The sequence below is a fragment of the Anoplolepis gracilipes genome, unplaced genomic scaffold (genome assembly GCF_047496725.1).
Source record: "Anoplolepis gracilipes unplaced genomic scaffold, ASM4749672v1 Contig18, whole genome shotgun sequence".
NCBI lineage: Eukaryota > Metazoa > Arthropoda > Insecta > Hymenoptera > Formicidae > Anoplolepis > Anoplolepis gracilipes.
In genome coordinates, this window is record NW_027328669.1 from 385,935 (window position 1) to 407,706 (window position 21,772).

Genomic DNA, 21,772 nt, shown 5'->3' on the forward strand with positions numbered 1-21,772 from the left:
ATTTTAACCAAATTGTGACCAAAAAACAAAAAAGTGTAAACTAATACTTTTATTTATAAGAAAATGTATTCTTTTATTATTTTGCATTAATATTTATAAAGAAACGTATATATATATATATATATTTATAAGAAACGTATATATATATATGTTTCTTTATAAATATTTAAATATATTTCGAATAAATAAATTTGGACCAAATCATTTTATATGTTATATACAATTCCTTTTTATTATTTCATAATTTTTTAGCAGTTGTACATTTTACGACCAAACGGTGTCAGAGAGTGTTATAGTATGTGTGTTGTGATGTGAGTGCGTTCCATACAGTGCGCATGCTTTGCTACGTAAGTCACGTCCACTAGAAAGAGATAGAAACTCATATTAACGACAGTTATCCTTTTCTCAGTGATGGATACCCCCACTACCGTTTTTCCACCTCATAAGCAGTCTATTCTAATAAGTCTATGGACCGATTTTACCCACAGACTTCTATATACAACTAGACTGCTAACTCCGGCAAAGTACATAACATCGAAAAGTATATACAAACTTATGCGCATGCGTCATCATTAGTAGGATGACAGTCACGCTGATTGGTTGAATTTAAAGCAATATCACTCACACACGAGTTTTCTATAGTAGCCATATTATGAGCGCGTTCGGGGAGATACTATTAGCGCTAACAGTGTCGTTCTGTCTTTGTTACTCATTAAAAGTTGAACAAAGATAGAACGATGCTGTTAGCGCTAATAGCGTCTCCTCGAACGCGCCCTATATATCTATCCCCTTCTTTTCTCTATTCTACTAATGTTATATATATTTTTTGGGATCACTTTTTAGGTCTAATATATAAGGAAGTTAGCGGTCTAGTTATAGGATAAAAGTCTGTGATTTTACCATAGACATATAGATGGAGCATTTATTTAGCAGGGTTAGGTCAGAAACATACGGAACCGTACGGAATTTTCAGCGCTGCTGACGTTTTAAAATGGTCGCGTTCGGGGAGACACTATTAGCGCTAACAGTGTCATTCTATCTTTGTTACTCATTAAAAGTTGAACAAAGATAGCATGACGCTGTTAGCGCTAATAGCGTCTCCCCGAACGCGCCTAATGGCTATTTAAGGTTTCGACCGTGATTGGTCCATTCGCTTATGCTTTAAGTTTAAAGCCCGTATCAGACTACGCATTAAAGATTGAGATTAAAGATTGAAGATTGAAATTTGACCAATCAGGACAAAACAATTTTAATTCCTTTTGTTCTGATTAGTCGAATTCTAATCTTTAATCTTCAATCTTCAATTTTCATGCGTAGTCTGATACGGGCTTAAGGGCCGCCTCACACACTTTTACATAACGCATAAGGCATATATATAAGGAAACTGATTGGTCTATAAACACATGCATAAGGAATTCAACCAATCGAATTCCTTATGTACATGCATTATGCGTTATGTAAAAGTGTGTGCGGCGGCCCTTATGGCTTAAGTTAATTAATTGTACATATATGTAAGATTTATAAATCTTTTGAATTCTATATATCATTCTATTGAATTGCATAAATCTGATAATAATAAAAATCAACTTTTCTACATACCAATCTTTTGAATGATACATAGAAACTTATAATAATAAAAATCATCTTTTTAAGAGTCGACAGGACCAGCTTCGTAAAGTTAGCCGAACCACTTTGATTTTTTTATAATTAAAATTAACTAATCGTTTTCGAAAATGCTTGACTGTCATTGGTCAATTTGCTTGCGACCTTACGTTCTACGGTCATTGTAGACGAGGCTTATGGCCGGGTCTACAATAGATATAGTAAGCCTTAAACTGTAGGAAATGAACCAATTACAATTGACTTTAGAGAAGAATAATGAATATGATTGGTTCATTTCTTATGACTTAAGACTTACTACATCTATTGTAGACCCGGTCTAAGCAGTAGGAACTGGGATTTGTTCATTTCCGTTACTCCCGATGAAATGAAGGAATTGACTAATCACAGTTGAATGTGAAACGAATAATCGAATGTGATTGGTTAAGGGTCGACAGGACCGACGAGCAAACTCCGAATTGATATTGGAGACCGCGCGGTGGCAATGCGAAACTCTGGTTTCAAGATTGCCAACGCTTAAAAATGTGAGTTTCATGTATAGGTGTGTGTACGTATACGTACAAACACCACTGTATTGCTCGCGCGGACACATATAAAATAGAAAAGGATCGCGCAATCGCGCTGTTCTTGTTTCTGCTCAAGCATATCGGATTACCGAGATACGGCCTGAAATCCTTTCTGGCCTTTCATAGCAGAAAGCAGTAATGCAACAAGACTAACGGGCGCCCAGTTTTTGTAAATTTTATATTTACATATGTAAATACCTGTATATATCTGTCCAAATTGTAGTTAAAATTACATGTACGATAAAATATTGTATGATGATAAATAGTAAGAGTAGGATAATAAGTAACAAAATGAATTAATATACAATACATAAAACAAAGGCCCCTATTAGACTTGGCAATTTACTGCTTTTTCACTATCAATATACTTTATATATTATCTGCACGATAAAAAGACAAAAATAAAACCTATATTTCACATTTACTTTTGATTATAATGATATTGTGTGTCAATATTTACTCCACTAATAGCGTTAAAATATTTATGAATAAAATATATATACAAATATATTATTGAGTACAATACATTACCTTTTTTTTTTGAGAGAAAAATGCTTTATGCATACCCCATCGGCCGTTCCGGAGGGGTTATGTGGAATTCGTACCCATTAAAAACCCCTTTTAACGCTTATCTAACAAAATTTTTCGCGCCACTACTTCCCAAGCGATTCAGGATATCATTGACCAATATAAATAAAAATTACAAATATCACGATTTTATTATGACTCTTTATATATTTTAACCGTAATATTGTTCTTGCGAAATCATAGGTCGCATCGTGCAAATGACATATATAATAAAATATTGATAGCGAAAAAGCAATAAAATGCCAAGTCTAACAGGCTCCCGTATTCTACATACTATATGTTAGTTTACTTTGTTAGCAATTATTCTATTGTTATTATTCATCATCATCGAACAATATTTTATCGTATATATAATTTTAACTACACTTGGACATATATATATATATATGTACATATGCAAATATAAATTTCACAAAAAGTGGGCGCCCATTAGCTTTGTTACATTACTGCTTTCTGCCACGAGAGACCATTTTCAGACCGTATTTTGACCGATATGTTAGAAGAACAAGGATAGCGTGATCCTTTTCTATCTTGTCTCACGCGATGCTGCCAACATGATTTCTATTAGCTGTACCTTAGGTGCAGATAGCGATATCCGCTTCTACAATATTTAGCTCATAAAGAAGTTATATTTCTTCGTGAAACTTTTTTTATATATTCTTTATATAATAACGCAGGTCGCGATAGAGCCAGATTTTGCATTTTTGATTCTAAAAAATTTATAATAAATTGATTTCAAATTCAAGGCGCAGCTACACCTGACCGCGGTAACTCGCGATCAGCAGCACATTTTTGGAAATTTTATTTCGATCTTTTTCTCAAAAAATCGCTCTATAGCGACCTGCGAAATATCCTGCTGATTACAAATATCACAATTTTATTAAGATTCTCTTTGTATTTTGGCTGTAATACTGTTTTTGCGAAACAGTAGTTTGCAGCCGGCCGATAGGAGTCTCCACAGTGACCTCCGTAAAGTTAGCCAAACGACTTTGATTTTTTTATAATTAAAATTAACTAATCGTTTGGTCATCGTTTGTTCATGATTGGTCATTCAATTAAAACGTTTGGTCATTTATCGTTTTTTTTAATTAAATAATTAAAATTTCGAACTAAAGTTAGCCGAACATTTTTATTTTTCGTCCAATCGAGTTAAACAAGAGCTTATTCGATGCAGAATCGTTAGGTCATCACAAATAAATTCTTTACAACGTTTGGTCATCCATAGTTTATCCGAAAAATGAAAAAAATCATGTGCGGTAAAATCACAGACATCTATAGATGTCTGTGGGTAAAATGACGACGGGCGACGTATAGTGACATGGACGTGCGCTGCGGTCACGCGCGCATGCGTTTTAGTAACTTACACAAAATTTTAAATAAATCTTTTATAATTTTAATAAATACTTTTTATGTTGCTATGCAAGTTGCAAACCCATGTGGAATCGTATATACATTGCAAAGTACATGCTTAGATGGGAATGCATAAGGGGACGGGGCTTCGCCCCCATAAAAAAATATAACAAAACTTGAGAGCGTAGAAACTACCAAGGCTGACAGTACTATGTGGAAGTTTCAATGCTATTTTCCTAAGCAAATGCTATTTGACTGAAGCGCTGTTAGGCAAATGGCTCAATGAATCGTGTATCGATGCATTCAGTATTTATTTTGTAAGATTATGAATAAAAAATTATAAATATAATGTAAGAATTCGGACATAGGTTGAATTAAAATTTTACATTGAAACTTCCACACAGTACTGTCAGTTGGTAGTTTCTACGCTCTCAAGTTTTGTTATATTTTTTTATGGGGACGGGGCTTCGCCTCGCATTCCCATCTAAGCATGTACTTTGCAATGCATATACGATTCCACATGGGTTTGCAACTTGCATAACAACATAAAAAGTGTTTATTAAAATTAAAAAGGATTTATTTAAAATTTTGTGTAAGTTACTAAAACGCATGCGCGCGTGACCGCAGCGCATGTCCATGTCACTATACGTCGCCCGTCATTTTACCGCACATGATTTTTTTCATTTTTCGGATAAACTGTGGATGACCAAACGTTGTAAAGAATTTATTCGTGATGACCTAACGATTCTGCATCGAATAAACTCTTGTTTAACTTGATTGGACGAAAAATAAAAATGTTCGGCTAACTTTAGTTCGAAATTTTAATTATTTAATTAAAAAAAAAACGATAAATGACCAAACGTTTTAATTGGATGACCAATCATGAATAATCGATGATCAAACGATTAGTTAATTTTAATTATAAAAAAATCAAAGTGGTTCGGCTAACTTTACGGAGCTTCCACAGTGCCTCCTATCGACCCTTAATTCCTTACGGCTTAAGGCTTACTACACTTATTATAGACGTTCCTCTAAAGCCTCGTTTACAATAGCCGTAGAACGTAAGGTCGCAAGCAAATTTTCGAAAATGCTTGACTGTCATTGGTCAATTTGCTTGCGACCTTACGTTCTACGGCCATTGTAGACGAGGCTTAATATCAATTCATAGTTGGTCTGTCACTTTCAGTTACTTTTGGTCGAAGTAATTTTCACACAGACGTGGTTCTCAATATTATTTACACGTATTTACATATAATAACCGATATGTGAAAGAAATTGTCAATTTCTACCAAATACAGGGCATTTTTTAGTTACCTAAATGACATTTAAATCCTACTGGAAGAAAACGAAAAAATAAAGATAAAAAGTTATATATTTTTATATAATTAGGATTATTACATTGATGATTAAGATTGCTAACAATATGCGACGTTCTCATTCGGGTAAGCTTTAGTTTTCTTTTAGTTATCTAACGCAAATATATAGATAAAGATATGTAGATAAAAATTATTTTACACAATTATTTTTTTAGGAGGTTATGGCTATGAATCATTACCAAGTACATCTGCTTACAATGCCGTGGAGGACGACAATGAAAGAATGACGGAAGAGTTAAAAGATAAAATTCATGCTTTAAAATCTTTGTCTATCGACATTGGTACTGAAGTAAAATATCAAGACAAAATGTTGAGAAGCATGGTTGGTTGATTGACTTTTTCAAGATGCATATACACAATCTCTTTTTAAATTTAATCTTTAATTTTCCTCCTATTTGCCTATTATCCCTTAGCTTGTTAATTTAATCTAAAAGATAAAGTTTATTTTAGGATGATGATTTTGAAAGGACGAGTGGTTCCTTAACAGGTTCTGTAGCACGTGTTTTACGTCTAGCAAAAGCGGGCCATAATTACTACATCCTATATTTGTTTCTTTTTTCTATAGCAGTATTTTTCATATTGTGGATAGTTTTAAAATTTAAATGATTGTACATAAAATATCTAGAGGATAAAATGTATATAAAATGTAATTATGTCAAAATTGGCAATTTTAAGTAAGTTACATAGCTGACTTAAATCTTTGTGAATTATACGAAAAAGTTTATTCATTTTATTAAGATTGCATTGTCATATTTGTATAAAAATATATATTAATCATTCCATACCTATAGCAATTCATATATTGGGCAATATATATTGGGAATAAATACTATTTTTTCAGAAATTTATTATAATTCCTATTTTTTTTAAGGTTTGCACAATTCTTATTTAACAAGTTTTGTCAATTGCCATTGTTCAGTAGAACAACTACTGAGTTATCATCTTGTCAACATATGATGTTGATTTGTTAGTTTTGAAAATAAAAGCCAATCAAATTCGATTGCTACTAAGAAATTTGATATGCTTAATATAGAGCCTGTGTTTGACTTGATATTGCAAGTCGAAAATATTGATCTTTTATAATCGAGAGCAATAGTACATCAAGGCAATCATTTACTTTTTATAAATCTTATGTTTACACATGTATATATATGTTACACATATACATATTAAAATATGTACAAATTACAGCTAAAATTTATAAACATGCTTAATATTTATTAGTTTGGATAATGTGCAATATTAGTTAACAGATAAACAAATAATTAGTCTGTACAGATACGTACTATTAGGTTTAGTAATTTGTTGTTTTCTTCATTGATTAGTTGGAAGAAATATAATAATAATAATTCAAAGTAAAGTGACAATCTGTTGCTTTTGTATGGATTATTATTAAAAAACAAATGACAACTTAATTTTATTTCTAAAAAATGTTTTTGTTTCTACAAATTTTTTTTTGCTTAAAATATGTGTTATATATGCATCAGTATGTGGAGTGTGTTTAAAAGCAGAGTTAAAGTTAGAGTAATTTAGTTGAAGTAGTTTGAGAAATTCGGAGTGTCTATTTTTTTTAATAATTTAAGATTTTAAAAAATATTTTTAATATAGATTCAAGATTCCATGATTCAATTTTATTTAGAAAAACAAATTGAAAATAAATAAAAATGTATGGTTTAAATATATTTTCTATTTTAATGATGTCGTTATGTATCTGCGCAGATATTAGGCCTGATCTACAATACATGGAATTATTGTATTTCTGAGATAAGTTTTCATTAATTTTAATTTCGAAAAAGTTGCTTTATCAGTTGCCACAGATATATTGGTATAGTTATAATATCGGTATAGTTAATAGTATTGATATAGTTAATCAATAATTGATATAGTAATATAATTTTTTAATAATAGTAATAAAATAATATAAAACGTTGTTTTGTTAAATTGGGAAATATGTATTTTCAGAAACGCATTTTGAGCTAAATTTAGTTTAAATATCAATTGAGGATTGCAAGGTAGTTTGTTGTATATGTTTTGAAAACGTCGTTTTATATAGATTTATTTCGTAAGTATAGTTCAATAGCATTTATATCAAAAAGATTTATGTTTTTGTTATAAAGTTTTGATTCTAAAGTTTTGCATTGATTTAAAGTAAATAGTATATAAAATTAATTTTGAGCTAATTAATATTAAATTGAGTTATTTTTATATTAAATTAATTTGATATTGACTTAATATTAAATAAATTTGAAATTATATTAAATTAATATTATATTAATTGTAAACGGAATTAAAATTAAATAGAATTACTATATAAGTCATTATTAAACTTGATAGTACATAAATATATTTTGTGTTTATATCGTGATATTAAACTGACTTTTTAATTATTTTAATTACTTTGTTATTTATTATTTACAAGTTAAATTTTAAATATTAAAAATTTAATTCTTTATAATTTTTAATTAATTAAAATTAATTTATATATTTCTGCAACGTGTATTAAAAATTTATTATTACTGTTTTTAATTGAAATTATTTATGTAATAATTGTACCTTGAAGAAAGATAGTTCGATCAATTGAAGAAGAAGAGGAGTATCAAAACGTAATAAACGAGAAAGAAATGCAAAATCTCAGGCTGAGAGACGGGAAGCAAAGCGAATGATGACTAAGAAAGATTCTCAATCCTTGTCAAATATTAGTGAAATTTATTCAAATATAACGTAAACTTCTGTAAATTTTTCGAAAAACATCCCAGAGAGCAAAAAGTCGTCTAAAAGGTGGCTAAAACGTGACATATTTTAGTCAAAGACATCTTTTAGTAAAGAGGATATAGGTGACAAAAAGATGACTAAAAGTAGGCTCATGACCCCGTTTATGTCACTGATATGCCTATCCATATGATGACTAAAAATGACTAACAATAAATCTAGACATTTTCGGTAGTCTTTAAGACATCTTTTTAGTTTCTAAAAAATTTTCTAAGGACATCTTTTTAGTCATTTCTAATGTTTTTTTTTACATCTTAATTATAGATTATTCTTATAGGTTATATTTCATGTTTTGTATTCTTATTGGCTGCGTTCAGCAGAGAAGCAAATCAGTGAGCGCTTAGTGATTCTTTACCGTGATTGGTTTCTGCACTTGGATCCAACAAAGATCTAAATGCAAGAACCAATCACAATAAAGAATCACTAAGCGCTCACTGATTTGCTTTCTCTGCTGAACGCAGCCATTGGTATCCCTTATTGGGATTATATCAGAAGTTAAGGGTCGGCAGGCGACACGGTGGAGATCTCATGCGGAGACTTCGGAACTACAAATTCTTTTCGACCATATTTCGGCTATAAATTAAGAAAGAATCATATTTAACATTGATATTCTTATTCAGGAGGATTGCTCGCAGTCCGCTAAAGAGAGATTTTTTTGGAAAAAAGGCTTAAAATAAAATTTCATAAAGTTGACATGAATAAGGTATACTGATCGTGAATGAAGTATATAGACCATGTGCACCGATTGTAATTATTATAAATTTTTTAAAAGCCAAAAAGCAAAATCCGGCTCTTTAGCGGGGTAATAAACTTTACAAGGAATGTAACAAAAAAAGTTTTATAAAGAAATATAACTTCTTTGAGGCAAAATATTACCGAATAGAATATTGTATCTGTACCTAAAGTGCAAGTGCAGCTAATTGTAAGAAATTCAGTTGGCAGCACCGCTTGCTAAGGAGAGACAATGAAAGACAATAATGTCGTCTTCGTCTCTCTTGAAATGCAATGATGTTTATACGCAGTGTTGCCAACTTGAGCGATTAATCGCAATTTAGGCGATATGAAAAGCGACTTTACGCTCTAAATTTTGATTTTGCGATAGGCGCCAATTTAGGCGATATTGTTTGGGTAATTTTGCGGTTTAAGCGATATTTCAATATACAGTCGGACCTCTTATCCTACGATATTTTCGGTCCGGAATCTTCCCCTTAAACCTCTGATCCTATGACAAAAATTTGAAAGTGAGGGTATAATTCTCCTTTCGCGGTCGTAGCATGAGAGGATTTTTTGTCGTAGGATAAGAGGTTTCGTAGCATAAAAGGGTCGTAGGATAAGAGGTCCAACTATATATATATATATATATATATATATATAAGTATAAGTGTTAAAATTTCTTAAGACTTAAAAACTTTAAAAGATGCAGAAACACCATGCGGAAAAAAGTGACACAATAACCAATCGACGCTAGAAAAACAACCTGTTGATTGGTTACTGAGTTGCTTTTTGCTGCGCGACAAATGTTTTTACGTTTTGTAGACAGGAACATTAATAAGGATACGATTTTACTTAACGTTTGCCAACATTGTCAAATGTTGCGATTAGTTTTCAAATAGAGAATTTCTACAGTCTAACAAGATTCTAACTTTTTATCTGATACAGCCAATCACTATTCACTTGATACATGTATCAACAAATGTAAAGTGAAATCGTAGCCTGATACTTACTGCAACATGCTGCAGAATTATGTAGAGATATTTGTTGTTCTTCATTGTCATTTTCAACATTGTTTTCCATCCTTTCATCCTCATCTTTTTTATTTTCTGATTGTTTCTCCAGATATTCCCCATCCAGATATTTAACTATAGAATAAAACGTCTATGTTAATTTTATTTCATTTTGAATATAATATTATTAAGATAGTTTGTTAGGTTAAGTTAGGTTATTAATTTACCTGCTTGATCTTCTCCATCATTTTCAGGCATTGATATGGCTGAGGATGAAGGGATGGAAACATTTTGAGTTTTTGATATATGGACCTGCGTATTTTTTAGCAATGGAAGTAAATCGCTGATTTGAATGCCAGAATTGGCTGCGTTATCTGCAACAAACAGTTTAAAAGTTACTCAGCATAGTTTTTTTACACACAATTTAGATCATAAAAACTTGATATTAAATAATACTGTAACGAGGCGCCCCGTTACTAAGTTCCCGACCGTCCGACCGTCGGAAGTCCGCTGCCCGGCGAACACCGACCGGGCACAAACGGAGGCGCAGGACGCCCTTTTTTAACGCAAACATAAACACCCGCAACGGATAAACCTCGGCGCGCCCGAGATTAAGTCCCGCTCGGGCATCGACCGACCGACGCCGAAAACGCTCGAGCGCGAGACGAGATCGGAGCCCGCCGAAGAACCGAGCTCCAGCAGCCGAGCCCGGAGACGAACCTCGAGCGAGAAGGGGAAGCCATACCGGTATAAAACCCGCACAGCATCCACGCTCCAGACCAGATCTCCGAATCCGGTTCTCCGAGACGGATCTCGCCTCAGAGAACATCCCAGCATCCCGAAACGAATCACGGAAGCACCCGCGGTGGAGCGTACTCCACCACTGTCGAGAGTTCTCGACACCTTCCACGACTCTTCCTCTATAAATCGTAGCAGGAGCGAGCGGGAGTGGAGAGTACTCCGCTTCGGTCGAGTGTTCTCGACGATCGCCACTGCCGCAAATCCATCCCTTCGTAGCCAGGTCCTCCAAAATACGGGAGACAATCACAGTCTCGGGGTGGAGAGTGAGCCGCCTCCGACGAGAGTTCTCGTCGTCGCCCGATCTTTCCCCGCGAATCTCCCGCGAACCCTTTTCCTAGCTCACGGGGTGGGGGGACTCGCGATTAAATCGCGACTCGCCAGGCAGCAGACGGAAAAACGAAAACCGCCCGAAGAAACGGGCCGGCACGCGCCGCTAAAAATCGCGCCCACCCGTGCATCGACACCCGCGCGGCCCGCCGACCGACACTCCGCAAGCACTCACTGTATCTATTCACTCTGTATATAACGCTCTCACCTGCACGCACACTCGCACACAAACACACCTCTGTACATACCCTATATAATAAACAATTATACCTTACAGCAAAACCACGCTCGCAGTGTCTATTCTCCCCCCTCAAACCACGGACCCTGGTCCCGACGAACTGTCCGGTCAAAACCTCGAGCAAACAAGGGAGGGGGGCGTTACAATACATATAAATATATATACCTTTAAAATTGTTGGGCGAAAGGCACATAAGCTTTGGATTAGCTGTGAAATGTGGAAAATAATATAAGTAGTGATATAGTAGGGATTCTAACCCAGGTACTCGAGGGAGGAGCGGGGGCGGGGAGAACCGCGGGCGCGGAAGGAATGACGTCATGCAGGTCCGCGGCGCGGTTTGTAGACGAGGGGTACGCGGGGAGGGGGAGAGGTCCGCGACATAGCTGTAGGTCCGCGACGCGGTTTGTAGACGAGGGGTACGCGGAGAGGGAAAGAGGTCCGCGACACAGCCGCAGGTCCGCGGCGCGGTCGGTAGGCGAGGGAACAGCGGAGAGGAGAGAGAGGTCCGCGGCGCGGTCGGTAGGCGAGGAGTTTGCGGAGAGGAGAGAGAGATCCGTGGCGTAACCGATGGGTCCGCGAGTAGGCAGATAGATAGAGAGAGACGGCGCGATAAGCGTTCGCAATGCGGTAGAGAGAGACGGAGCAATAGGCGTTCGTAACGCGGTAGACGGAGACGGAGCGATAGGCGTTCGTAACGCGGTAGACGGAGACGCGTGGTATAGGATAAGGAGAGCGCTATGTGCATTGTCCTACGCACATAGCGTAGGACAATGAGAGCATGATGTGGCGGGAAAAAGGAGGAGAGCACAATAGAAAGATAGTGTGAGAGAGAAAGAATGAGGTTGAGGGAAAAGGATAGCGGGAGCGCGATAAGACGGAGGCTAAGGCGTACGCGAGAACGCAGAGAATTTTTTTTTATATTATTATATTATTATTATATATATTATATTATTATTATTACATCTAATTATATATATTAAATATAATCTAATTAATACTAAGTGGAGGAGGAAGAAAGATGGGATAGATAATGAAGGCGCAAAACACAATACACATATTTTATCATAAACAAAATTTTTTTAATCATAAAAATGTGTATTTTTATACATATAGTGTGCGTGTGTGTGTGTGTGTGTGTGTGTGTGTGTGTGTGTATGTGTGTGTGTGTGTGTGTGTGTGTGTGTGTGTGTGTGTGTGTGTGTGCGTGCGTGCGTGCGTGCGTGCGTGCGTGCGTGCGTGCGTGCGTGCGTGCGTGTGCGCGTGCGTGCGTGTGTGTGTGTGTGTGTGCGCGCGCGCGTGTGTGTGCGTGTGTGTGCGTGCGTGCGTGTGTGTGTGTGTGTGTGCGTGTGTGTGTGCGTGTTTTAAAAATTTAAAAGATAAAATATAAAAAGATATAAAAAGATATAATATAAAAAATCTAAAATCTAATATATAAAATATAATAAAAAAGATATAAAATATAATATATATAAAATTGAAAAATATAAAAAGATATAAAATATAAAATTATAAAAATATAAAATTTAATAAAAACTAAAAATTAGTCGGAGAGAGGCGGAAGGGGAACTCGCTGCTTCTGTAACAGAAAAATGAACATTTTTATTAGTACCTTAAAAAATATCTAAAATTTGACCGTATTATATAGAGATACTTACAATACGAGGGGCTCCTCTCTGAACAATCTGCGGAGACAGAAAATGTCCACGTACAAGTAAGGGAAGAACCCGCCTAAGAGGCGAGCACGGAGGCCATCGCCCCACAAATCCTCATATTCCGCATATTCGCGGTTGAAGGTCCGCCACCGACGCACCTCTTTCATGTGCGCGATGTTGATATATCCCGGGATGAGGTTGTGGTAACATAGATATTCTTGTAAAAGAAAAAAAACATAAATATATTATAAATAAAAAAAAGCGTATAGTATATAATAATAATCATAATAAAAATTACTTACATCACCAAGTGGGATGTAGTAGTACCGATATTGGTAACACTGTAAAAGATAAAAGCGCATAAATATAAATATAAATATATTATAAATATATTATAAAAAAGCGTATAAAAATAATAAAAACTACTTACATCCTCGAACAGTACATCCAACAACGCTCGGAATAGGTTGCGAGCCAAATTCTTAACCCAGCGAAGTGCACGGCGATGACTTCGCCTGCCAACCCCTTCGGAAAGCTGAAGACGGTACCCCGTCTCGAACATCGCGTCGAGAAATGCCATAATTTGTGACATGTTTAACTTTAAACTTTTTTTTATTCACTCCACAAGTGTACTCACTGGATCACAGTCAGATACTTTATGCTAGCTCCAGCGAGAGTTAGGTAACGTCTCGGTGAAAAAATGGGTAGGGGATGCGCATGACAAAGAGTTAGCAACAAATGCTTACTCTTTATAGCTGATAAAAAAATTAAAAGCTGACGCGGACTGTCGCTCCACACAGCATTCATACAGATAATTATAATTAAATAGCGACACAATCAAATAAGCATCAGACATCTATTGAAACATTGATCATCATGAATCTAAACATTGATCAACATCGATCTAAACATGTTTAAACCTTATTATACATCAAATAAATATCTTAATATCATGACTTGAAATATAATACCAGATGCAGCTGCACCATGAAATGTAATATCCACCACACAGATGTATACATGGCTAAGAGATATAATACTTGCTACAGATTGATCCAACTACTATCATACATCAAACAAACATCTATCGAACCACTATCGTACATCAAACGAACATCTATCGAACCGCGATGAACATCTATCGTATATCAAACAAACGTCTATTGAACCACTATCGAACCACTATCGTACATCAAACGAACGTCGATCAACATCAAACGAACGTCGATCAACATCAAACGAACGTCGATCAACATCAAACGAATGTCAATCAACATCAAGCGAACCATGAATAACTTGAATTTTGATATTTTTTTCGCGTTTAAAGATGTCAAATATTCCACATCCATTGTCTGCTAAAATGCAGACTAATAGAAAAATGCATCACGTACTGTAATCTAATACATGCTATAAGAAGAGGATAAAAAAAGATAATAACATACATGTATCGTAACAATAGTTTAATATAAATATGGATTGATCGATCCTTTATGATGATGATTCGACCACCAATTGAATAATTTAAATACATTTTGTAAAGCACAATTTCGTACATGTCTATCGCAACGCAGAGTAGCATCTAATTTATCTAAAGCAGGAACGTCATCATAGTCGTTATCCAATATCTCGATAATAAGACCGATTCTCTCATCGTCTTCCAATAAATTTGCCAACCATTCTCGTTTTTCATGTCCTTTAACATACACTCGAGAAGATGCATCTTTTAACGTCACGGCGTCAGTGATTAAACGTTTGGCCCTGTAGTACGGAATGTTTCCATCTTCCCATTGCAGATTGTGATGTTTTCCAATCAACCATGCAACTTGAGATCTCTCAGATCTTGTGAGCAAACGGAATGGTGTAAGACTCGTAAAAATATAATGAGAGAGTACAGAGCCCTTTGTCAGAATTGTAATTTCTTTCACGATAAACTTTCCTCCAACGATAAATCCTTGCAGATCCACAAACGTTGGCACCATAATGAAATGATATTGGCGAGAACTACGACGGACGACTAATGTCAATCATCGAGTATTGCCAGTTTTATAATGTTATAATGTTATAACATTGGAGGGAATTATTCCTAATTCATGTAATTTTGCGGACAACATTTGTCAACGGGTTAGGTTATATTCGACAATGCGATCGTGCAAGATGAGACAATATGCGGTAGTATTTGCGGGTACGTCTAGCTTACATTCAAATTCTATTCTTACGTTCACGGTAGCATTTGTGACAGACTCGTTTTGTCGCAAGCATTCAATGACCGTGAGAGGACCGCACTCTAGAAATTTTGCCATGGTAAATAATACATTATCATTATTACATCCGTAATAAGATTTACGAAAACGCGCATACATGTCGAATAGGATAGCGTATCTCTTTTTATCAAAATCCAAATTTAAATCATCATACGGATAAAAATCAGAGTTTAGATAGAGTTTAACGTTTGTCAATTTGCAATCGTCGAATTTGGTAATATTTTTAGACGCAACATTTTTTCTATCAGTCTGTAGTGCAAAGATTACGTATCGCGGTTTCTCCAGCTGAGAGGCAGTTTTCACAGTCCACGAATGCTTAGTCATACTGTGTAGCAAAGGAAATTCGTATAGATCCCACGAGCGGAAACTCATGTTCAAGTATCTACCGCTCTCCAACGCTCGTAGCAAGGACAGTTTACTAATTTCATTCAATATTACGTGAGGCATACGCCATTGTATTTTGTGTAATTCAATCTCAGCTTCAGCAGCCTGAGCTCCACATAGACAATTGTTGTCGTTGCGTGAACGTATTAGAATCAATTCATGACGAGCGTTAATCACAACGCGCTTATAATCCTCGCAAAATCCAAGCAACATGTTGAGCGGCACGCAAAAATTGAAGTAACCATCGCCACCATTATTTGCAACTATATTCCACGCAGCATTGTGCAAGATTTTACTTCTCTTGTGTGTAAGGGAAATGTAGTTTTTAATCGTGCAAGTTATTCCAACGTTTCTGTTGCGATCAATTTTCATACCGTTGAGTTCATATCGAAGTTCATCAAACATGAATGCAACACAATTATTTCCCAATATCATTAGTTCATCCTTTTTTCTTATCGTCAATTTTCCTTCGACGTAAAGGAAGCTTTCGTACGGTAACGTGTACAAATCCTGATGCTGTATAGGTATCCGAATCTCATCGCTATATCCAATCTTTACTATACGGTCGTCAAAAATCGGTTCGCTTCCAATGTTCAAAATATCAATCATTCTTTCAATTATTTCGTACGACAAATCCCAAAGACTTTAAAAATTCACGATTCAAAGCGCTGAGCTTCTTTTTAGCGTAACCAGACACCTGATTATTGTCACCAGACACCGCTCGCCTCCTCGCAAAAGTATTGTCCCTCGTAAAGATATTGTCTCTCGCGTGCTCCGTTTCATTCAACACGAGCATACCATTTTTGACGTCGTCGTACGCGCAATCGTACGGTAATTTCCTCTCCTCGAAAATCGAGCAATCGACCCTTCTGATCCACAACACGTATCGTTAAATCAGTAATGCTCGACGATCGGTAGATAAATGATTTGCGCGGGCGTTTCCGATATCTTATATCCCGGTGGTACGCTCGGAGAAAATTCGTGTATCGTGTGTACGCGCTTACTATTGCTATATGCACCAGCGGTCACACTGCATTCTATACGAATAATGTTTACGTTAATAATATTTATCGGCACATCTGATTCGTACCATTTCCGCGGCTGCAATACACGATTCGAGAATCCCAACAACGATCCTATGTTGTGGGCTTATTAAAATTTATTCTGCATATGCATTTAATTTCACTTTCAACGTATTATGATTAGCGCGAATCACTATTGGATATTTCTCATTATTGTTATTAACAATGTTGTGGGAATCGTATTGTAAAATTGCATGCGTTAGATATTCATTTATACCATGCAATTCGTATGATCCTTCGGGAATCGTAATTTCCTTGTCGTCGTTGTCAAAGTAAAATTTATTATTCGAAGAATTCACGTTCGGTATCGTATGATAAGTTTCAAAATCCGTTAAACCAAGTTCGTAATCATCATCGTTCAAATCTATGGCTGGAAAGTAGCTTACGGCAAGAACGCTACTCTTACCAGTCAACGTAAGTGTCAGTGACATGTCGAATACTGAGTCACGACAGTAGAGTGTTAGGCTTTAAATTTAATCGTTTGAAGAAATTGTAGACACAATTGTCCGCAAATACTCTGATTATAATTTTGATAAGACGCATGATTATATTCAATTTTTGTTACATTTTGTCCAAAATATTGCACCAATTCCTCGGGCGGTCGAAGATTTCCAAAACTGTCAAAATACACAACATTATCTCCCCTCTTTGCGTATGCTACCCAATGAGTACCAGGACCCTCAACGTCGTCCAAATTGACAATGCAGCTCTCGTTTCGTCGCACACCGCTTATCGGTAAATTATTGCGCATGAAAACGCCTCTAAAGAAAGGTATGCGCATACGTCTTGCAAGTTGTTCCAATTGTACGTTAGTTGTTACACCCGCAGGCATTTTTAACGGTTTTTTTTTCTTAGCAGTCGTTGAGAACCCCCAACCACGCTTGTATGGAGCGAGATAAAGTCCACGACCTTCCATAGCACGATTGTGACGTTGCATTTCTTCGAATTGGCGTTGCGCGGCCTTGCTATCGTTTACAGCCTTTGCAATTTCCGCTGCTCCACCAGCCAAAGAACCGACTACTCCCAACAATGGTAAAATCGGTAAAATACCACCACGCTTCGCTACTGGAAGTATTCGTTTTTTCAACATCTTTTTCTTTTTCGGTGATTTTTTCATCTTCATTCCCATACCAAATTTCGTTTTTGCCTTCATGGCCGTCCAAACAGCCATCTTTCACAGCTAGTATACGATCCGCAACGTGTCGTTCACCGAGATCGTTGCTTCGCGAGTAAGCTATATCGTGGTCGCGACACGCAGCGTCCAATGGATTGATACCTCGATCGCCTCTAGCCAATCGTTCTTTAAATGAGTTCCCGGTCCGCAAAACTGATATCCAGGAATATATAATTCGATAGGAAGCGCGTTTATTGCACGATTTAATAGACCGCTATCTCTTATAATTCTTGCTGACATTCGTAGCAATCTTTAATAAATGGTGCTGGACCGTCGATATGTGTTTGCTGCCACGGTAAATTATAATGTCGCAAACATCTACGATACCGTTGTACTTCAGAATCAGCCTTTTTATGTTCGGGAAGTTTGTCCCACAGTCGTTCCACGTAGCGGCTAAATTGTCTCAATAAAATAATCTTTGGTATATATTGCAACTGTTCAGAAGTAAGCTCGAGAATATGACAGTCGTCCGACAGATGAAAAAACATTTTCAATACTGAACGGTTTCAATTCGATACACATCTATAAATAGGTCCTCCCATGGCTCATTCTCAAAATGCGGTTTGTGCGGCAAGCGACGATAATCAAAGTTATAAATTTTGATAATAGACTAATGCTTGAAAAAGAAATACGCAAGCATGGAAACATGTTACTAATTACTATACGTGGTATTATTTGCGGTCCTTCAAATTGTGGTAAGACTAATGTATTGATAAGTCTAATTGAAAATCCGTACGGTGTTCGCTTTGAGAACCTGTACGTATACTCAAAATCGCTTCAATAACCGAAATATCAATATTTGGAAAATTGATTGACACCGATAGATGAAATTGGTTATTTCACATTCTCTAATAATAGTGAAGTCGTTGCTCCAAGCGAGGCGCTTCCGAATTCCATTTTTATTTTTGATGACGTGGCGTGCGATAAACAAGATACGATAAGAAAGTACTTTGCAATGGGTCGACACTCGAGCGTCGACTGTTTCTATCTTTGTCAAATATGCCTTGTCATTATGCCAAGATACCCAAGCATCTTATACGTGACAATGCGAATCTGTTGATTTTATTTCAACAGGATAGTACAAACCTGAAACATGTGTACAACGATCATGTAAATACTGACATGTCATACAACAATTTTCACGCATTATGCCAGAAATGCTGGCAGCACAAGTATGGATTCATAGTTATTGATAAAGACAGCTCGCTGACCAATGGACGATATAGAAAAGGATTTAATGAATTTGCGATACCGTGGAGAGGTTAGTCGCTGTCAACACATCAGTCTAACAACGTCTACAAAATATCCATCATGATAAACAATAATGATGCTGATGATGAACGTGAAAAGATTATGAGAGAGATTGCAAAAACGAGCGAATCAATTCGCAAAAAATATCACGCTTTAAAAACTGGTAAAATTAAGGAAGACGTCGCTTTGGAGAGACATTTTAAGCCAATCACTGAACCTCTAAAACAAATTGTTGAGAATATCAACGATGTAGAATCTGATGCATCGAAAATGGAGTCGTTTGGTATACCCAGAGAAGAACAAGAGAGCATAAAGCAGAAACGATCAAACATTTCACTGACTTATGAAAAAATATCAAATGGAGGACGAAAACGATCAAACTATTCATTGATAACTTCTACACCAAATCAATCAAAGCGAATGAAACAATCGATTCCGATAAAAGCTGTACAATCTCAAATAACCTTGTCTCCTTCCGTCAAAGAAATTTTTGAGACCACACCCGAAGTTGTTGTGACGTCGGTTCAACGTCAATTATAAATCCGAGGATCAGAATATGTTGCGAGTACATCTTAGTCCGCTCGGACAATATATCGGAGCAATTTCGGGCTAAGATGTAAATAACGAGATGGATTACGTATACGGTGTTAAATTTTCCGACAAAGGAATGATGCTCGGCGATAAACATTTCGAAGTGGATAAGAATAATAATATAATCATCAATGGAGTAAAATACCGGCGGGGACGCCGGGTTTTTACGAATTAATTTTCAAGAGAATTCCCGACGATGCTGGATATACAGAGAACGATATGCATAAATATAAAAGTATATTACTGGCGACAAACGCGCATAGACGTGATAGTAATGTGCGTAATCCAGTATTAGGCAACAAAGGATACAAATATAAATATATAATCGCTTCATTATTTCCTATCAAAAGAAAAATTGGAAAAGTATAAACCTACCATGCACTATGACACTGAGTGAGAATAAAATTGAATACGTGCATTGGAACGATCCCAACGAATTGGTAGATCGTTTGTAGCTGGAAGCTTCGCGTCGAGGAGGTAACAATGCTCATGGCAATGAAATCATGTCAATTATTGAAGAGCTTCGCGAGGCGGGTCTTATTATAAATTAAACAACATGTCGACGATAGTAGTCATTCTGTCAAAACATTTCGTATTGAAATGTCAATTAATAAATTTGGAGTATCGCTCGGTAATGCATACTATGAATGGAACGGATTGCTAAGAACGTATGTGCGAGATAACGCTCTGTGTCTGACTAGCGCCAGCTTTGACGCAAGGTTGCGCAAGATACGACGTGTAGCGCAACTGGAAGATAATAACGATGCTGCTAACAAACGGTACGTTGAAACGAGTGTTGAACTTTTGAAAAATAGACAGAAAGAAATTGAGGAAACAATTATTGCGCTCGAAACGTGCGTGCAAACGCTTTAGATAATGATGCATGAAATACAGAAAATGCTTCAGACACGTGTGCAAACTACATCCGACTCAGGAAAAGATACATAAAGATTTATACATGAACTTTTACATTGTTATAAAATATGCCACGATCAAACATGCAAGAAAAGAAAAACAACTCTGAAAAGCGACAGTTCGTGAAAAAATTGCACGCTCCGGCGAGAAGAAATTTTCCGCGTAAACGCGTCATAGTACGCGGATACGATGATCTGTGGCAGGCAGACGTGGTTGAGATGCGTCCTTATGCACGAGTCAACAAAGGTTTCAATTACATACTCACTGTCGATGTGCTGAGCAAGTATGCGTGAGCCATACCGCTCAAAAGTAAGAGCGGAAACGAAACGTCTGAAACGATCGCGAAACTAATTCGAGATGGTGGAAAATGTCCGAAAAATTTTCAAACAGACAGAGGAAAGGAATTTTACAATGCAAATGTGCAAAAACTCATGAAGAAACATAATATTAATCATTATTCAACGTATTTCATCATGAAAGCCTCGATCGTGGAACGATTCAACCGCACTTTAAAGAATAATATGTGGAAATTGTTTACGCTAAATGGTAATTACAAGTGGATCGACGCTTTATCCCAACTCGTTGCAGAATATAACGCGCGAAAACATTGCACTATCGGTATGAGACCTATCGATGTCACTCCTACAATCGCTGATAGACTTTTAAATACAGTATACAACAATGTAAAAATTGCTGCTCCAGCGAGATTCAAAGTAGGTGATTCGATACGTGTGAGTAAATTCAAGATCATTTTTGATAAAGGTTACACACCAAATTGGTCAGCCGAAGTGTTTAAAATTGTCAAAATACAGAATACTAATCCCGCGACATATATATTAAAAGATTCGCACGGAAATCCAGTAGGAGGATTCTACGAATACGAACTACAACGCGTTGCTAACCCCGACGTGTATCTCGTGGAAAAGGTGATACGTAAAAAAGGAGATAAAGTTTTTGTGAAATGGCTGGGACTTGATAAATCGCACAACTCTTGGATACATAAAAATAATTTATTATAAACATATAACATAATAAAAATATATATAAATTTACATGAATGAATATATATATATATATATATATATATATATTATTTATATTGA

General features: G+C 36.1%; 3 protein-coding genes across 5 annotated transcripts; 1 reads left to right on the forward strand and 2 right to left on the reverse strand.

The window, feature by feature from the left end:
* Nucleotides 1-232: 232 nt before the first annotated feature.
* LOC140675726 (uncharacterized) lies at nt 233-11,834 on the reverse strand. 3 transcript variants are annotated; one of them, XM_072910352.1, is made up of 4 exons: nt 11,525-11,817; nt 10,221-10,367; nt 9,994-10,128; nt 233-361 (listed from the first exon to the last, which is right to left on the reverse strand). In XM_072910352.1, exons 1-4 carry the CDS (start codon nt 11,676-11,678, stop codon nt 291-293), a joined length of 507 nt encoding a protein of 168 aa, XP_072766453.1. In that variant the 5' UTR covers nt 11,679-11,817; the 3' UTR covers nt 233-290. The 3 variants fall into 3 exon arrangements, with proteins under 3 accessions (XP_072766453.1, XP_072766455.1, XP_072766454.1); XM_072910354.1 differs by lacking the exon at nt 11,525-11,817 and adding an exon at nt 10,739-11,026; XM_072910353.1 differs by lacking the exon at nt 233-361 and adding an exon at nt 8,581-8,842 and having other exon boundaries at nt 11,525-11,834.
* On the forward strand, nt 5,299-6,137 carry LOC140675725 (BET1 homolog). The gene is made up of 3 exons (XM_072910351.1): nt 5,299-5,566; nt 5,656-5,822; nt 5,951-6,137. Exons 1-3 carry the CDS (start codon nt 5,527-5,529, stop codon nt 6,104-6,106), a joined length of 363 nt encoding a protein of 120 aa, XP_072766452.1. The 5' UTR covers nt 5,299-5,526; the 3' UTR covers nt 6,107-6,137.
* Nucleotides 11,835-15,229: 3,395 nt separating the features above from the next.
* LOC140675759 (uncharacterized) lies at nt 15,230-16,265 on the reverse strand. The gene is made up of 2 exons (XM_072910374.1): nt 15,540-16,265; nt 15,230-15,295 (listed from the first exon to the last, which is right to left on the reverse strand). Exons 1-2 carry the CDS (start codon nt 16,263-16,265, stop codon nt 15,230-15,232), a joined length of 792 nt encoding a protein of 263 aa, XP_072766475.1.
* Nucleotides 16,266-21,772: the final 5,507 nt, after the last annotated feature.

Bases quoted from the DNA above. Each gene is read 5' to 3' on its own strand.
- LOC140675725 (XM_072910351.1), top strand. From the start codon at position 5,527: ATGATTAAGATTGCTAACAATATGCGACGTTCTCATTCGG. The intron at 5,567-5,655 runs GTAAGCTTTAGT...TTATTTTTTTAG, and splicing joins TATGCGACGTTCTCATTCGG to GAGGTTATGGCTATGAATCA. The intron at 5,823-5,950 runs GTTGGTTGATTG...AGTTTATTTTAG, and splicing joins ACAAAATGTTGAGAAGCATG to GATGATGATTTTGAAAGGAC.
- LOC140675726 (XM_072910352.1), bottom strand. From the start codon at position 11,678: ATGACGTCATTCCTTCCGCGCCCGCGGTTCTCCCCGCCCCCGCTCCTC. The intron at 10,368-11,524 runs GTATATATATTT...TGTTTGTTGCAG, and splicing joins TTCGCCCAACAATTTTAAAG to ATAACGCAGCCAATTCTGGC. The intron at 10,129-10,220 runs GTAAATTAATAA...TTTATTCTATAG, and splicing joins TGATGGAGAAGATCAAGCAG to TTAAATATCTGGATGGGGAA.
- LOC140675759 (XM_072910374.1), bottom strand. From the start codon at position 16,265: ATGATTGATATTTTGAACATTGGAAGCGAACCGATTTTTGACGACCGT. The intron at 15,296-15,539 runs GTAATCTTTGCA...CAAAATTTCTAG, and splicing joins AGCTGGAGAAACCGCGATAC to AGTGCGGTCCTCTCACGGTC.